At 45.3% G+C, this 19,072-nt stretch overlaps 1 protein-coding gene across 2 annotated transcripts in view; it reads right to left on the reverse strand.

The window, feature by feature from the left end:
- RNH1 (ribonuclease/angiogenin inhibitor 1) overlaps positions 1-15,176 on the reverse strand; it is a 36,742-nt gene extending 21,566 nt beyond the window's left edge. The window contains exon 1 of one of the 2 annotated variants that reach the window (XM_074956899.1): positions 14,856-15,176. In XM_074956899.1, the coding sequence (XP_074813000.1) occupies positions 14,856-14,922 (67 nt within the window). In that variant the 5' untranslated portion in view covers positions 14,923-15,176. Of the gene's footprint in view, positions 1-3,767; positions 3,922-14,855 lie in introns of those variants that run through there. The other variant, XM_074956900.1, reaches the window with a different exon arrangement.
- Between the last annotated feature and the right edge of the window lie 3,896 nt (positions 15,177-19,072).

A 19,072-nucleotide genomic window follows, 5' to 3' on the forward strand; every position in this document is an offset into this window, starting at 1 on the left:
ACAGGCCCCTATCAATTCTCCAGACTCCCTGGTCTCCAAGCAGAGTGGAGGATCGTCCCGCAACTTGGGAACTCAGAGCGGGAGCTCCCATAGGACAGGTGGAGCAATTGTAGGAGTGACCTAGGCTGGACTAACCAGGACTTTTAAAAAAAAAAAAAAAAAAAAAAACCCAACTCTTCTGTCTTATTCCCTTTTTTACTGTCTCATTACTCCTTTCCCTGGCTCCTCTCTCACCACGCAATTTGTTGCAGTGTTTCCCCTTTGCTCTCCATCCTCTACTCCTTTTCCCCTCGATGTGTGTACATCAGGAGTTGGCTCCTTTTCACTCTAAGAGTGGGGAGTCAATTATTTTTATTCTCTACAAATAAGTGCGGCCACCTAACACAGGAAGTGGAGGGGTGGGAGGAAAGATCCAAGGCACAGCAGCAAGCTTCAGTTTCCCCTGCACAAGCAGGGATCTCTGCTTTCTCGAGCTGCGCAATTCTTTTGCTTCCCACCTGTTACCCAGGCCCTCTATACAGGCAGCAATAGCTCTGAGCATAGGGTGACCAGACAGCAAATGTGAAAAATTGGGATTGGGGGGGTGTAAAATAGGAACTGATAAGACCGACCCAAAAATCCAGACTGTCCCTATAAAATGGGGACATCTGGTCACCTTATCTGAGCATCAAGCCAGCCCAACTCCCTTTCTTGTCCTCAATGTCCTGCCACTGAGCTATCCAGGAACAGCAGCTTCCCCACACTATGTATCCCAGCACCCTTCTGAGGGTGGCCTGTTATGCCCAGCTTCCCCAAAGATGCCTCCACATGAACAGAATCAGCAGGGAGAAGACCTCAGTCTCCAGAACTCAGGAGATCTATCCTTCGTCATGGTCCACCCACCTGGTACCGCCTCCTGATCTTTGCTTCAGAGTTCTTACTGCTCTAATGTTTTGGCCGCTCGCTCTTGGAGCAAACTACTGTAGTGATTGCCATTCACTTATTCCCTTTGTTACTGCTCCTGCCAAGCCAAATGTAATCATGCCACCCGTTCTTGTCCTCCTTCACACTCTTCCCTCTCCAGGGCCCTTCCCCATCACCCCATTTCTCTTCCTCTCCTATGCTGCATTGCCTAAATAGGAAAGGAGGACTTGTGGCACCTTAGAGACTAACAAATTTATTTGAGCATAAGCTTTTGTAAGCTACAGCTCACTTCATCGTATGCATTCAGTGGAAAATACAGTGGGGAGATTTATATACATAGAGAACATGAAACAATGGGTGTTACCATACACACTGTAACGAGAGTGATCACTTAAGGTGAGATATTACCAGCGGGGGGGGGGGGGGGGGGGGGAAGAGAACCTTTTTTTAAGTGATAATCAAGGTGGGCCATTTCCAGCAGTTGACAAGAATGTCTGAGGAACGGTGGGGGGTGGAATAAACATGGGGAAATAGTTTTACTTTGTGTAATGATCCATCCACTCCCAGTCTCTATTCAAGCCTAAGTTAATTGTATCCAGTTTGCAAATTAATTCTAATTCAGCAGTCTCTCCTTCAACAAAAAAAGCTTCAAAACCAGACTCCAAGAAGTGCAACTTTTAGGTCTGTAATCGAGTGACCAAAGAGATTAAGTGTTCTCCAACTGGTTTTTGAATGTTATAATTCTTGACGTCTGATTTGTGTCCATTTATTCTTTTACGTAGAGACTGTCCAGTTTGACCAATGTACATGGCAGAGGGGCATTGCTGGCACATATCACATTGGTAGATGTGCAGGTGAACGAGCCTCTGATAGCGTGGCTGATGTGATTATGCCCTATGATGGTGTCCCTGAATAGATATGTGGGCACAGTTGGCAATGGGCTTTGTTGCAAGGATAGGTTCCTGGGTTAGTGGTTCTGTTGTGTGGTTGCTGGTGAGCCATTACCCTCTGATCCCACTGAGGGTTACCAAAAGAAACTACACCATTTACTTAATGGCCCACCTTGATTATGAAATTGTGTTTTACCCGTTTACACAGCAGAAAATTTGGCTTTGTTAATAGCCATGAATATTTACAAAAAAAGGTAACTTACACAGCATCCTATTAAACCCAAAGCAAACAAAAGTAACCACTAATCAAAGCCCACATTCCTTTGTGATCACTTGTCATGTTAAAGACCTTACGATTAAGTTCTGGTTTAGGTCTGGGACACTGTAATTTAATTGTTCTATAAATTACTGTAGGATGCTGTATAAATACTACCTTAATAAAATCATATAGATTGCTGCCTCATATCTAGGGTTATGCAGCTTAAATAAATGCCTACATCCAAGTAGGCAAACACTGTAAAATACTAGTCAAAGCAGTTTTGAGAGGATGATGCACATGCAGAGAGCACATGACTAAGCGGACAATGTACAATGAAAACACCCAATACAAACTTTCTGAAAAGAAAAGTACTGCAGGACCCACAAAAAGAGAACAGAAAGCTCAGTTACAAAGGGTGTAAAACAACCTGCAGTCACTGCCTCAATACTGCCAATAATTCAATATAACAAAGGGGCTTTTATTGCATATGCATACCTAACTTAAAGGCTAAAAAGCCACAGTCTACACAGATCAACTAGAATGGGGGAGCGGGGGCTAAAAAGTATTTTGGGAAAAGGGGGTGAGATTCTGTGGCCTGCATTGTGCAGGAGGTCAGACTAGATGATCATAATGTTCCCTTCTGAGCTTAATATCTATGAGAACGCTGAAAAAACTTTAATCTAATATTTAAAAAATAAGCCTAACTATGAGCAGCTGATTTTGCAGCCATGTCAGGGTATTTGAATGAACTGGAACAGTATCGGGAGTATACCACACCTGCATATCCAGCATAGACCACCACAGCAAAGTGCCAATTATTGCTGTTGTGATCTACAAGTCCCTGGTGGCAAACAAGTTTCTCAACACTAAGGTGTCTGAGGAAGGCATTGCAGGTTTTTATTCACTTTTACCAGGGTCCTCAACAGATCCTTCTCGGGACCAAATGCTAGCAGGTTAGTGTGGAATCAAACAGTGATTCAGGCCTTAAAAACCAAACTCTCCTCAAGAATGAGCACGGGAGAAACACCTATACAGAAGAGGCTAAAAAGAAGTCCCTGTGCTCCGAGGATGAAAAGCAGGAGGAGGTTCAAGGATTTTATTGAAACACTTCCATTTAGTATCCCTGACCATCGGGGAGTCACCACGTTTCAGGCCTGACAGCGTGGTAACCCACCCCAACAGCAAACTGAGTCAAAGATGGGTGCGTTAAAAAAAACAGTGGAATAACAAGATACAGTGCTTAACTGGTAGTGGAAGAGGAGCTGGGGCTCACGCAATTTTTTTTTACTTTCATAACTGACACAGCAAGCCTGGAAGTGCCAGGGCAACGAACTGCCAAGCCTCGAGGTGCAGGGGCAAAAATTAAGCCCTGATTAGATACCAGCATTGCAGACAAAGCACACCCATAAGTGGCTTGGATTTAAGTCAATTCAGTGTATTTTTCCTAACCAATCTGGACAAGAAACGAAGCATCCCCACCCCTCTTTTGCATTTCAGTCCTGAAATCACACTGCCAACTATGCATAAATTCAAGAGACCGATTTCCCCCCCCCAACAACCCCTCGCAGGATTTGCAAAATCCAGGCTCAGCTAAAGCATGTCTAACCCTGCAGCTAGAACACGCCAGCCAGAGGCCTGCGCTGTGATTAACAGGCATAAAGCTACAGTTTGAGCAGAGCATTTAGCAGAGAAAGAGGAAAAGATCCTGTTCCTACCAGATCCCCTGTCTCGGCCTGAAGAGAGAAGCGGAATTCCTGCTCCTGCTGGAGACAGCCCTGCCCTGGCTACCACAGTCCCCTCCTCCTGCCTGCAATAGCGGTGTCTACTGGTGGAGAGCAGTCAAGTGCCCAGCAGAGCCGCTCCCCCAGGCGGGGAGGGTGGGCGAGGGAAGGGAGGCGCAGCTGGCTCTGGCTAGAGAGCTCTCTTGGCAGCTCAAGCTGCGGCCCGGCTCAGGCTTGCCCACTGTCTCACATGAGCAATGGGGGTTTCCTCCTAACTGCGTCCCTCGCCTGCTTACTGTCAGGAGGCTCGATTGAAGCAGGACTATAGCTCGGAGGGAGGCATCTGTGACACACTCTTAAAGGCACAGGCTGATATAGCCATTGCCCTGCAGGATTCCTGCAGTGTATTTCAGATTAGCTGCGTGCTGGTCTGTCCCTGCTGCCCCCTTTGCTCTCCTAATCCTTCCTCAGCTTCTGCTACCCAGCTCCTAGCACCTGACTTACTGAAAAAAGAAAAGGAGTACTTGTGGCACCTTAGTCTCTACAGTGCCACAAGTACTCCTTTTCTTTTTGCGACTACAGACTAACAAGGCTGCTACTCTGAAACCTGGCTTACTAAAGAACTCATACAGAGATGAGCAGGTCACCTTTAGGCTGTCTCACAGTTTCAGTGAAAAGTGCACCTATGTTCTCCCTCCAGCACCCCTCAAGGGCACCAACTTAAGGTTTCCAGCTCCCACCTCTCTTAAGCAGACATCTGGATCGCTCTCCCTCCTTGACTGGGGTTTTAAGGCTGCACAACTCTCTGATATCCCCAGCACCCCAGTCTGCCTAAAGCCACCACCCGTGCTTTGCTTTCTTTCCAAGGGCTATGACCAGCGTATTGCCCACAGTTACAAGTTACCACACAGCTCTTTCTAAACAAGCACCTTTATTCTTTAGGTGAAAACATTATAGACAAAACATAAAGACAATAAACAGATTTAAACCCACATTAAACATACCTGGCTAACAGCCCTTTCAACGCTTCAGCAAAGGTTAGCACCTCCCCTTGGATAGAGAGTCATGTACATTTGGTGAATCAAAATGAAGGTCATGCATCAATTCAAGCTTATCCTTTTATACCAAAAGCCCTTTCTTTATTTCTAGTCTCTGGAAAACACAGCTGGACCTAGTATGTGCAAACCACCCGAAGGGGTGGTGCCTCTCCGGAGTTGTTTACAATCTCAGGGATAACCACCCCCTATTGTTTTAATTTCTGTAGGAGCTATGGTAACCCTCCCCCAAGGAGTCAAACACAATGATACACAAACCATTCATAAAATTAAAATACTGCCCAGGGTTGCAATATCTGTCACAGTCTTAAATATAGCCTTTGTTCTACCTTCCCTCTTATCACTTGTCATGTTAAGTCTAAACACAGGCTCTGATCCTGCAATGAATGCTAGGCAGGTGGACCCCTGTACTGCACCCATTCTAAATCCTATGCAGAGCTCATTGCGAGACCAGGGTCTCAGACTGTAAGTTCTTTGGGGTGGGGATGGGGACTGTCTCCTATAGTCTTAAAGAGCCTTGCAACACTATACTAACAATAATTATCACCCTGGTGCATAGCCCTCCCACTCTCTACGTTGTATTAATGAGTTATAAAGTAACTCAGTGCAATATAAACACTTTCACTCCTTTCCCTTCAGACATCAGCTGCCAAATAAATACATAAATAAAAGAGGAGCCCCCTCCTTGGCCAGAAAGCAGGGGGATAGAGCTGACTGAGTGAGGATAGAGGAAGATTAAAAGAAGAAGGCATAAGGGGGTGGCTAACAGGTAGATCAACCGAGAGACAACACAATTTATCTTGCTAAATTTAATATCTGTATGGAGAGGCTAGAAAGGAAAAAGTAATTGTCTCCCATACATCCCTGTGAAATGACTTCCGTTCAAGCTCTGGGGTAAAGGCCAAAAAGGCACATTTTGCTGAGTGCACGGATGGGAGATTGCGGGTGGGGCTGGAAAGAGTTGGCGCTAAAGAAACTTGTGCTGGCGGTGCTAGACAAAATACTGGACATGCTGACCCAGATCCTGGGAGTTAGGGGCCTAAATACTTGTGAGGGGCTGGACTGGCATTCTTAGGTTTTCCACCTTGAAGAAAAATAAATCCCCCTCCTCACCCAATATCAGTGCCCAAATGCTCCCCAGGGACAGTAGGGAGTGTTCCCCTCAGGGAGGCAGCCTAGATGCTAGTAGAGAGGAATCTAATGGGAGAGGACACAGAGTTACCAGGGAACTAAGACAGCAGTGTGAAGGGGAATCCCAGCTACCATTGTGGAGAACATGTTTGTTTTGGTTGAAAAGTCTAAAAAAACAATTTTCAGAGGCTTAAAAATGTTCAGCTCTCAGGGAAATTGCTAAGAGGGTTTATGTCCCTGTAAGCGTGTCTACCTCCATCTCTTTTACAAACCCTACGAGGCAACAGCCTTTCTCCCTGGCCCTGTACCTCTGAATCTCTCCTTCTGTTAGTGAAACACTTTGAAAGATACTGAGCATAGTTGAGCTGTATGTCCTAAGGCTGAGAAGCCTCTGTTCTCAGCCATTTCACATGTAAAAGGAGTGGAAAGCTTCAGGATAGGCTCGTGAAAGTTTGCCCTGTTTGCTGCTATGGTGATTATTTTGGAAGAAGGTGCGGCCATCACAGGGCTTTCCCAGAGGCTAAATACAAACCCAGAACACAGGCAGGAGAAACGGGGAGGCTTCCATGACACATCCATCCTATTATTGCATGAACTACATTCATATGAATTACTGGATTCTATGTGTCATCTCTCTAAACTGCTTCCTCACTCTAGCCTGCTAGCCACTCCCTTTCTCATTTGTCCGTATGTTTATATCCAAACACTTCAATCCCTTGGGTAATCCCAGCCCACCCCTAACTTTCCAGGGATGGAGCATGGAAAAGCCCATGGCTTTAAAGTGTGGGTATAAATAGCTTACTAGGCTAGACCCAATGAACAGTGAATTCAGAAGTGAATCCCTCCTCCAGTTTTTTTTTATTTTTAAAATATAAGATTCCCTCTTCCTAACTCAAATGATGATTCTCTGATTAATTACAACCAGCCATTCCTCCACAGATTAGCCTCTGCAGCTCCCATCCCCCAAAAGGAAAAGTTAAACTAGAATCAGGTTTTGCCAATCCTGCAATACTTGTTTGGCTGTGTATAGATCTCTGAAAAGGGAGTCAGCGAGAGACAGCAGCTAGCTATTTCCTGCCTTGGTTTCTATGCAACCACTGCTGTTTGGCGACAAAATTTGCTGTTATACGCACAATGCCTGATAGAGAGAGACACACACACATGCATTTTTGGTCATTTTCCCTCCTCCTGTGTATTTTATTGGTGATTCCCCTCTTTTGCATTGTATCTGAATTCTGTTAGGCTCCGGAGAGGACAGCAGAACAATGTTGTTCTAAGGTGTTTAGTTTTTCTTTTAATTTATGGTGCAACTTTATCAGACCGATTGTGACTGTAACAAATGAAGCCTAACATGAGCAGATCTTGGTTAGCTCTGGTACAAAGTGCCAGAGCAGATTTCCTGGGGGGGGAAAAAAAAAACAGATGGAGTAAGTCTTTATTTTGATAACTTCCTTACTGCCTGAGCCTGCAGACACCTACACATGCTTAACTTTGAGCACAGGAGCAGTCCTATTAAAGGCACTTCTGAATATCATGCCACTTAGTTAGGGATTAAAGCCTGTAGTTAGGTATCTGAATTCATGGGCTCACGTTTGAAAATATTAGCTGTATTTTTTATGCAATTTCTGTACTTGTTGGCTAATAGTCCTCAACCAATCAGGTTATATTGATCTGTGTAATTACTGTATTTTCTCTAAATGTATAGCAATTCTACTATAAATGAACTGTCTACTATAAATCCCACCATTCTGATTTGTTACTGCCCTCTGACCTTCCTCATCCCATATTCCCTGCAGCAAACATGGCCACCTCTATTTCACAACCCTATCCTTCTTCTCCCCTGAACTAATATCTCCCTGTGACAATCTGGAGAATCTATGTACAGCTTATGAATTCTGTTTGATAGTGGGGACTCTATATCTGGGTCAGTCAGCAAACTTCATTTTGAATGTGTGGCGCTTCCCTTCTCTGATGTCTTTTCCCTCCATATTGAGCTAAAACCCACAGGAGGTGACAGGAGAAATTATTGCACCTGGCAAAGGGCAAACACTAGAGGGTCATTAAACATTGATGATTGTCCATTGAAATGGAGCACCCTTGGACAAAGTGATGGCTACTGCTCTGGGCAAACCAGTTTTTCAACTCTGAACTCCAGGAGGTGGTAACTGAGCAATTGATCTCTTGGTGGTGGACTTAAATCACCAGATAATCCTAATCAGGGGGTCACCTGAGAAGGGTATAAAATAAAGAATCTCTAGTCACTTATTTGAGAGGTAGTGGTGAGGAAGGTGAGAGGAGACTCAGCAGGAGGGGGATGGGGAGGCTCCTAGACCCCCTAAAAGATCATGACCTAAGCCCAACAATCCTCAAAAGTGGTTAGGAACCTGGGGTATGGAAATGTCTAGGTAATTGTATCATTTTATCTAGAGCTGTATATTTCTTGCATTGGCTAAAATAAAGAGTAACTGTCTAAGAATCCATTTGTGCAGTGCCTGTGTGTTATGTGCTTTGCCCATCACATGTTAAATGGTTGGAGCTCTGGGAAAGGGTGTGCTTCAGCAACTGGATTGCCCTTTGGGATGGGGGGAATTTAGCACTGGTCCTGGGAGCTTAGGACAGCTGGATCATGAGGCCCCATTTCTGTGACGGAGTAACAGGCTGCCTGTGCTCAGAGAGGAGGACAAAGCAAGAGAGTTCTGGAGCCTACCTAGACTAAGGAGAAAGCTTAAAGCATAGCTGGCCCAGTGTGATGAGAGTCCAGTAGGGGAAACTTTACCAGGACTGTGATACACCCCACCTAGTTGTCCTTGACCCTGAGGCAGTTTTAGCCCCTCACCCCTATTAAGAATTGCATTTTAATCTGTCTATTTTTAACCCTTTCTCCCCCCATTTCCCAGCTGTAAGAAGACTAATTACATGTAAGGGACATGGAGGCATATGTGAGACTCCACCCTTCAGTGCTGCAGTTAATGAACCTGGAGAAGGAGGTGGAGCAAGCCGGAAGCAAAGTTGCTCAGAAACACAGGGAAGAAGTACAGATAAGGGCTCTGAGAAGAGGCAGTTAGTTCCCACTATCTGTGTCCCTGAGCAACATTTCACACCTGGTTGGCCTTTTCCCCCCTGCTAGTCTGGGTTTATTGACTTCCTCTAGGGGCAGGGAAGAGCAGGTGGACTGAAGAACATCAAGGGTGGGGAGGCAGCTACGTTTCAGTATAACAATACAATGGTGACGTTCTCTATTAGCTTGGTAATACAGTACCTGTGTCCTAGGCTAACAAACTCCTCAGCTTTTGGCCTTGAGGTTTATTTAGCTTGGCATTAGGTTATTATTTTGTAACTTGAAAGTGATACCTGTTAAATAAACAGCTGACCACTGCCTGCCTCCCTAGCGAGTCCTTCTGTGAAAGAGGACTTGGATGGTCTACTCTACGCTTTGCAATGCACCGATAATCGTCTCCTCCATGCTGCTGCTTCAGAGCATGGAAACCAGCCATCAGGGGACAGCTTAAAGGACCTCTGCAATAGTGGTAGCCATGCCCCACCAGGCAACAGTTTTTCAGGCAAATGTGTATCGGTCCCCTGGAAAGCTCAGTCTGTGGTGACTGGAGATTTTACCAGTGCAGCTGATGACAGTTGCTGCCTATATCAAAGGGGAAGAGATGTCCTTTTTGTGTGTCTAGGGATTGGAGAGAGGTTTCCGCCTCCGTTTTGCACATTCCCAAGAAGTGGCTGGTGAAGCATGCTCCTGTACCCTTCATCCCTGCCTACTGGCCTGATCCAAATCCCACTGAAGTTGATGCTCTGGTTCCACCCGGACAGGCAATCGGCTTAAACGTCCAGCTGGGGATACCCTCTGCATAGAGGAGCCCCAATGGTTTAACGATGGCCTAGCTGGCTCTGTGCCACCTGCTGCTGCCCAGCCCAGTGTAGTAAGTATTCCAGGGCAGGGACAAGCAGGGAGCCTGGCTGAAGTGTGCCATCTCTGGCAATCCTTGGCCAGCATGATGGTCCCTGGAGGACAATTACGATCAGTATGGAGAGACTGCAGAAAGCTTCCTAAAACCCAGCCCCTGGGAGGGCTGCTGAGCACAGCTTGCATGCACCTGGGCCAGAGAGAGGCTTGGCAGAATCCAGTTTTTATTTTTTGTAATTTCAACAGATATTTTAAAGTTCCCAATATTTATCTATTTGAATTTTCACAGTTGCAGGAAAATAAGGGGGGGCGGGAGAGGCTTAGGGCAGCACTGATAGAAGAGTTATAGGGGGCTCCTAGTGCTGCCAAGGGGCCTGAGATACCTGGGAGTCAGGTGCAGGGGAGGCTGCAATCCTGGCCTCGTGGAGCAGTGAATGCCAACCAGGCAGGAGGACAAGACCCTGGCCATGGGGGAAGCCACCTTGTTGTTGAATGGCTCTTGCCAGGGATAGCCCCAGCACTCCTGGCCAGTGAGTGAGTGAGTGCTGTGACAGCAGGGCTACAGAGGGCTCCCTGCAGGGCGGGTGACACTGGATCCCTGCAGGCACTAGGTGTGGGGGAAGCTGTGCTTGCTAATATCAATATTTTTTTGTTGTTGTTGATTTCAGCGTCAGGTGAAACTGACGTGTACCAATGACTAATGATTTAAATTGAATCCTGCCAAGCCTACCCACAGGTTGTAATGAGTCATACTGCTAAATCCTCATGAAACATTTTGATGCTATAATGATGGGCTCTATAGAAAACCAGAGAGGGGAGAGAGAACAAGCTGGAAAAGTCCAGAAAACTCTCCAGCCTGAGGGGCACTGTATATAATTAAACTATAGCCAGCTAGCTATATAAACTGCCAGAAAACAAATAGCTGCTCATATGAGATGTATAGATACACTGGCCCATCTGCAACCCTTCACCCATTATCTTCCAAGTAGGGCTGTCAAACAATTAAAAAAAATTAACTGTGATTAATCATGCTGTTAATAATAGAATATCATTTATTTAAATATTTTTGATGTTTTTCTACATTTTCAAATATATTGATTACAAAGTGTACAGTGCTCACTTTATATTTTTATTACAAATATTTGCCCTATAAAAAAAATCATATTTTTCAATTCACCTCATACAAATAGCGTAGTGCACTCTTTATCATGAAAGTTGAACTTAACTCTACATGTGTATGTACAAAAAAAAAACCCTGCATTCAAAAATAAAACAATGTAAAACTGTAGAGTCTACAAGTCAACTCCTGTGTTCCCTCTAATTTTTCCCCACATGGATGCAGAATGAATTTTGTTATGTGCACCAATATGGAGGTGATGGGGGTGGGGGACTCAGGGCTGGGGCAGAGGGTTTGGAGGGGGGTGGGGGGGATGAGGGCTCTGGCTGGAGGTGTGCGCTTGGGGTTGGGGCCAGCCATGAGGGGCTCAGGGCTGGTGCAGAGGATGAGGACTCTGGCTGGGGGTGCAGGCTCTGGGGTGGGGCTGGGGATGAGGGGTTGGGCTGCGCAGGAGGGCGCTCTGGGGATACAACGGGGAGAGAGGACTCCCCCTAGCTCTCTCTCCCTGCAGCAGCACCTGGGCTGGGGTCGTGGATAGGCACCCCTTCCCCGGCCATGGCTAGGTTTGGGCAAGGGGGAGGGCCGCGGCAGGTCTGGGCCTGGATTGTGGCCAGGCGAGGGTCACCCCTCCCCTGGCTGCAGTAGGTCCCCGCTGGGTGGGTTCTGCAGCTTACAGGGAATTTAGGTCCACTCTGTCTGAGCAATTGTCTGAAGTAGGACTAACAAGTTTGGTTACAATTTGCAGCAGATAATGCTGCCCGCTTCTTGTTTACAATGTCACCTGAAAGTACAGACATTTGCACGGCACTGTTGTAGCTAGTGTCATGATATTTACATGCCAAGTGCGCTGAAGATTCATATGTCCCTTCATGCTTCAACCATCATTTCAGAGGACATGCTTCCATGCTGATGACAGGTTCTGCTCGATAACGATCCAAAGCCGTGTGGACTGATGCATGTTCATTTTCATCATCTGAGTCAGATGCCTCCAGCAGAAGGTTGATTTTCTTTTTAGGTGGTTTGGGTTCTGTAGTTTCTGCATCGGAGTGTTGCTCTTTTAAGACTTCTGAAAGCATGCTCCACACCTTGTCCTTCTCAGATTTTGGACAGCACTGCAGATTCTTAAACCTTGGGTTGAGTGCAGTAGCTATTTTCAGAAATCTCATGTTAGTACCTTCTTTGCATTTTGTCCAATCTGCTGTGAAGGTGTTCTTAAAACGAACATGTGCTGGGTCATCATCCGAGACTGCTAGGACATGAAAGATATGGCAGAATGCGGGTAAAACAGAACAGGAGACTCCTCCAAGGAGTTTAGTCACAAATTTAATTAACACATTTTTTAATGAGCGTCATGAGCATAGAAGCGTGCCCTCTGGAATGATGACTGAAGCATGAAGGAGCATATGAATGTTTAGCATATCTGGCATGTAAATACCTTGTAAAGCCAGCTACAAAAGTGCCATGAGAATGCCTTTTCTCACTTTCAGGTGACATTGGAAATAAGAAGCAGGCAGCAGTATCTCCCATAAATGTAAACAAACTTTTTTGTCTTTGTGATTGGCTGAACAAGAAGCGGGACTGACTGGACTTGTAGGCTCTAAAGTTTTATGTTGTTTTGTTTTTGAGTGCAGTTATATTACAAAAAAAGTCTACATTTGTAAGTTACACTTTCAAGATGAAGAGATTGCACTATAGTGGTTTTCAAACTTTGGGTCACGACCCAGTCTAGGTCGCAGAATGCAAGGCACTGGGTCAACTTGCTCAGTACCCAGGGACCCTGGCAGCCGGCCAGTAAAACTAGTAGTCCCTACCTGTTCTGACACCATGCTGCACCCCAGAAGTGGCCAGCATCGGTCCGTCTCCTAGGCAAGGGGGGCCATGGGGCTCTGCATGCTGCCCACATCCCGAGCACTAGCTCCTCACTCCCATTGGCCAGCCAATGGGAGCTGGGGGAGGGGGTGCGGTGCTTGCAGGTGAGAGCTGCGCGGAGCTGCTTGCGCGCCTCTGCCTAGGAGCCGGACCTGCTTCTGGCTGCTTCCGGGTTGCAGTGCAGTCCACAGTGGGAGGGCAGGCAGGAAGCCTGCCTCTGCACCCCAGCTGTGCTGTGGACCGAGAGTCACCGGAGGTAAGCCTATGCCCCAACCCCACATTTCAATCCCCCGCCCCAGCCCTGAGCCCCCCAAAAACCTGGAGCCGCCTCCTGCACCTCAAACCCTCATCCCCAGCTCCATTGGGTCGCAGGCATCAACAATTTTCTTCAACTGGGTTGCTAGAAAAAAAGTTTGAAAACTACTGCACTACAGTACTTGTATGACATTTCTTGAAAAATATAATTTCTTTTGTTTCTCATTTTTACAGTGCAAATATTTGTAATAAAAATAATATGTGAGCAGTGTATACTTTGTGTTCTGTGTTGTAATAGAAATCAATATACTTGAAAATGTAGAAAAACATCCAAAAACATGTAATAAATTTCAATTGGTATTCTATTGTTTAACAATGCGATTAATCGCGATTAATTTTTTGTAGTTAATTTTGTGAGTTAACTGCGATTAATTGACAGCCCTACTTCCAAGATATTCATTTCTATTACACACAAGTGCTCACTAACCCAAGGGAGACAGCTGGATGTGGAGATCTGGCCAAGGGTTAATGAAAGGCCTGCTGAAGCGAAACCCCTTCCCACCCACACTAAAATAAATTCCGTCAAGGAAATTAAAGTTGAATGGCTGTGATCTACCCCCCTACAAAGCATGGCCAGGGCTGATGACAAATGATAAACATAGAGCAAGCCGAATTGCTTATTGCTCAGACTCTGATTCAGTGTGACTCCAGGGACTAGAACAAATGGCAAGTCTATGGCAGTGTTATGTCAGGACTAACTCCCACTGCCAAAACAACCTTTTTAGGCCAACCTCCTTCTGCCATCAGACCCCTACCTCCCAGTTCCCCAACTTTCCTTTCCCCCAGTTTCTCCAACTGGGCCCCTACCCCCTCTTACCTACCCCAACCTCTCTGTAGTGCTATCTTCCTTAGTTTCTCCAGCCATCCAAACCCCATACCACCCAAAAAGGCGGCTGTCCTCATTTGTGGCTCCTCTGACACCCTTCCCCCCCCCCGCCCCATCTCAGCTTCCCTGGCAGCGCCACTGCTCACCAATATACCCACATTATACAGGGTGCTGTCCAACAACTGAGGCACCATTTCCCCCCTTCCCCCAGCCCCTGGCTGCACCCCAATCCTCCTGGTTCCATCTCCTCCATTACCTTTGAGAGTCTTTGGTGGCCACAGGACTGTCAGCCTTTTACTACCTCCTCTTCCCTTTATCTGCTGGAGCTGGCTGGCTTCCATTTTAATTCAGCAGGGGGACCACCAAAGGGAGCCTCTTCAGGGCACAACACACTGCCCTGTCCCCCAGCCAAGAGGGGCCATGGCTCCACTGATAAAGTGAGGTGGATGGGTGGACTTCAGCTCGCTCTTTATTAAGAAGGGTCTGGGAAAACCTACCCACAGAGAGCAGGGATTCCCCCTGCTCAGAGGAAATAACTGGTAAAGATTGGCAGGGAGGGACTCCGGGTACAGCAATATCCTGCCTGGTAGGAATGGGTGAGGAACACCCAGCCTGTGGGGGTGGAGATCCAGGGTACATCGACACTGCAGCTAAGAGGGAGCCTCCCAGCCTGGGTAGACAGCGTCGTGCAAGCAGGGCTTACACTAGCACACCAGATATAGCTGTGTGTGAACCCCGTGGCACTGGCAGAGTCTCAGGCTAGCCACGGGATCTTGGATTCAGCGGGGTGGGTGGGCTTGCATTAGAGTTAATAATGTGCCTACATCCACTTTTTGCCATTAGAATTCGGTTTTACCTCTTCCTCTGATCCAGAAACACGGTAATCTCCGAAGGCCAAAGGAAAGTAAAAGTCTGGCTCCCATACAGTGCTTGCGGCGGTACGAAGGCACCGGCTGTACTGGAACTCGATGCAGCGTATGTTGACAATCAGCCGCCTGATCACTTCCTCCGGGGTGTGCATTAGCCTTTTCCTGCTCCAAATCTACTTGCTGCTCGAAGGCACGTGGCTATCGCAACGGGGCTCGTGCGTGGGGGAAAATCTAAAAGCTTCTGTCTCCCGCCAGTCGGTGTCAGACTGGGAAAAGCGCCCTGCGGCGGGGAAGTCTGACCGTCTCTGCCCTGCGGGAGCAGAGAAGAGAAGAGAAGAGGAACGGGCAGCGTTTTCCCCAGGAATTGACGTGAGAGGGGGAGTTGGAAAACGACTACATTGGAAACACTGCTGCTGTAACTACTTGACCCCTGGAGAGTGGAGGGAGGAGTGTTCCTGGAACAGGGAACTGGAGGTTATGAAGACAACAAAGTAGCGAAGGGGAAGGCGACAAGCGTACACTACCAGACTGTGGCTATTGAAAATAGGGGGTGGCGAAATGCATGCCCACCGCAAGCCCACTCCAGTTCCCAGTGCTGCCCCACATAATGTAATGATTGATAGTGCAGGGGAGCTACTCCAACATTTCCAGGTAGAAAACTGGTTAACTTGACATTAAAGGTTGCTACCAAAGGTAACAAAAATAATACCAAGACTATTACAGTTAAAAAAGAAAACCTGGTCCATGTCTGGAAATGGTAATGAGGACATGTATGGAACCTGCCAGGATCGCTGGTCCACCCTGCCTCAGCCCAAAGGAAACAGAAGCCAACTGCACGTCCTCAGCTGTGGAGTCCCCTGGGGCATGGGAACCCTGATAGTATAATGGGGTCCTGATCCATGACTCCCGGGTGCTACCGTTATACAAATAATAATAATAATAATAATATACCGACCATCTAAACTAAATCTCCTGCAGCCCCTGTGTAGGGGCATGTTGAGAGTGGGGAAGAAGAGGTGTGGCTTGGGGACCACTGCCAGCTGGTATAGAGTAGAGCACTGGGAGGCTGCTCTAACCTATGGCAGGGTAGCAAATCAAGGAGTTATAAGTAGTTCCTTTAGGCCCATTCATCAGTGCTGCCCCAGAAAATCTAGCCCAAATATTTGAATAGTATTAACAGTTCATACATTCCCTACCAAAAACTACATGCAAAAATTAACTTTAGACACTCAAATAACACTTTCCACTCTGACCCTTTTCCCTGCTATTATGCAATACAGTTGCTTAACAATATGCTAGCTCACAGTGGTATATAGTATGAGAAATAAGTGAGAGAATAACTATTAATAATTCAAATCTCATGTTGTTCCATAGCAGAAAAGATAATTTCGGAAGATGTGTCTTAGTTTCAGATTAGTATTAAATAGAAAAGAGTGTGCTTTGGGTAATAAGCATAGAATTAAATAACTACATCATTGGAATGTTTATGCTTTAGTTAGAAGATGTGTGTGCAGTACACCCTGAAGAGCATTGATGATGTAATTTGGTCAAAGACTATAATGGCTACTGTAGCTGTGTTAGTCAATACAAACAAAACCACTTGCAATGGGTTTAAGAATGTAGGTTAATATTCAGAAGAATTTTCCATTTCAGCTATGGAACAAGTTGCCAAGGGAGGCTGTGGAATTGCTGACATTGGAGCTGATTAAAGTTACTGGAAATTTTATCAGGGATGTGTCCGAGATAAAGAAACCAATCTTGTCACAGGGCTGGGAAATAGATTAAATAGCTAGTTTATGTGTCTTAGAAAGGTCTTCTCTACTGGGTCATCTAATCCATCAATGATGTTTCTAGGACTTTTTTTTTTTCCACTTGATGTTTCAAATGGCATGAAACTTTGTAGGAGCTTCTAGAACAGTTCTCTGGCAGCCTGCAGAGGGCATTGCAGGCTCAGTTTGCTTTTGTCCTGTGACTGAACTCTGCATTATGCTTTTATTTTCCGTGTGGTTTACGTGTTTCAATATCATCCAAGTTTTGCTAGGATTTTGGGGTTAACGTGTTTTACTCACTGAAACTGCATCATGAAAATCTATCGTGGAGAGTGAGAGCAGCTGGCCCCTAAGAACAAGTTTACTGAAGAAATGTTCTGCATGTGGTTTGCATAGCTGCTGATGAAAGAGGGGAATGAAATGGATTTTACTTTCCCATTAAATGCCTGCTGCATGCAAATACCAGTGTAAATTTATATATCTTTACAAGACAGTTTTGCTGACATCTGGTTAATTCATATGTTTATGGAATCAGAAAACCTGAAGATTTTATAAGACCACTGCAAAATCCCAGGCTAGATAAAAATCACACACTTCGTATACTTTTTGAGCTCTGCTTTGCAAAAGTGTTAGTCAATATTCTCTGTACATTAAAAGTATTGTAGCAAATCCATGGCTACCTAAGATTATGTGGGTGTTACTATAAAAAGCACCACTTAATCACTTTGCAATGGCCAAGAGTCCCCTTTCAAGTAGAATTTCTAGTAATGCTCTCCCCTTTGAACTCTTCCTTCCTCAGTTTCATAGGACACTTCCCATTAATGTCACTGTCCTGAGTGGCAAAGATACTGTACTAGTACTTTCAAAGATTTCTGTGGAGACCTCCAGTTGTCATGTTGTAAATTAAATGTTATGAAAGAAGCTGAGTGTTTTGCATTGTTATACATGTGTAGGTGTTTGTAGCCCTTCTCCAGATTGTAGCTTGCAAACAATACATTTTCAACGTAGAGAAGTGCAAAAGTGAAGCAGCAGCTAGCAAGATCCTGCAGGAAGGCACAACTCATACTTCATATGGTGTATACAAAATATCTACACATGGCACTGATGCAAACAAACAGAAGATAGATGCCAGTGCCTACTCTTTTTAAAAGTGAGTTGTGGCTATATCGCTCTCTTTGATGAAAGAGATTAAAAAATGTAGTGCAATAATTCACAGTCCACTGTTGATTTTTGTAACTCTAGGGAGCAGTTTGGCAATCTCGTGAAAGTGTAATGTGGTCCTGTCAGAGTGTATGTCCCAAACTAGGGCCCTCATTCACCAGCCGTGGGGCTATCTCACAGGCACCTCTTTTAGCTCTGGCGAGGAAGCCAGGCTTTTGTCACCTTCAAAGTACTTTCCCCTCAATGCACAGAGTGGCAGTGATGAGTTTCACAGGGTGCCACATCCGGCTCCCCTTACTACGAGGAGGGTCATGGAGGTATGAAGCCTTTGATGGTAGAAGAGGTATAAGGAGGGGGAACATAAAGACACCTTGGAACAACCCACCCCAAAGTGTTAAAACAATTAAGTGATGCCATTTATTTATTACTGTTGTTTGTGTTATACCTATTGTGCTAGGCACTGTACATACACATAGTAAGAGACAGTCCCTGCCCCAAAGCACTTACAGTCTAAATAACCAATACAAACAAAGGAAGTAGTAGTACCCCCATTTTACAGGGCAAGGACAGAGTGATGAAATGATTTGACTAAAAGTTAAACAGTAAAATTTCTAACACAGTCAAATATTAGAGCTCAGATTTCCTCTCAAAACCATCCTTCATAGATCACCATCTAAAATTAATCTGAAAACTGTTAATTGAGTCCTTGAACAAATCCTTATAATTTGTTAATTCTGGATTTTTGAATGGTTGAAAGTTAAACTCCTAGAGACTATTAGGAGTTGAAGGATACTGGAAGGGTAATTATTCAATAATGTCTCCTTTCGGACATGTGAACTCTTTATTTGATTTTTTACCTTAATTTCAGATTCTAGTTATTACTTGGATTAAAAAAAAACTTAATTTCTTTCTTTTAAATAATTATACTTGTTAAATGTGGGTAATGATTTTCAGAGCCCTATTTCTTCTTCGTTGTAATACATGAGTATTTTTGGTATGCCCATTCTAATAAAACTAGTCTCCCAATTTCCCCCTATGAATATCTTGTCTTTATTTTTCATTATTTCTGGGCTGGACCTTCTGGGTGAAGCAGATATTTTTAATCTTACAAATTTCAACACTAAATGGCATTTGCATTTGTTAATGATCGCTTCGGGCTCTTTTAATAACTCCTCACTTTCGGCAAACAGTGCCAAAGATAAGAAGGGATGTTACTGGATTGAAAGAAAACACCCAGGACAGGAGGCAGGGAGTGCCTGGCATCCAGCTATTGT

The sequence above is a fragment of the Natator depressus genome, chromosome 6 (genome assembly GCF_965152275.1).
Source record: "Natator depressus isolate rNatDep1 chromosome 6, rNatDep2.hap1, whole genome shotgun sequence".
NCBI classification, from domain to species: domain Eukaryota; kingdom Metazoa; phylum Chordata; order Testudines; family Cheloniidae; genus Natator; species Natator depressus.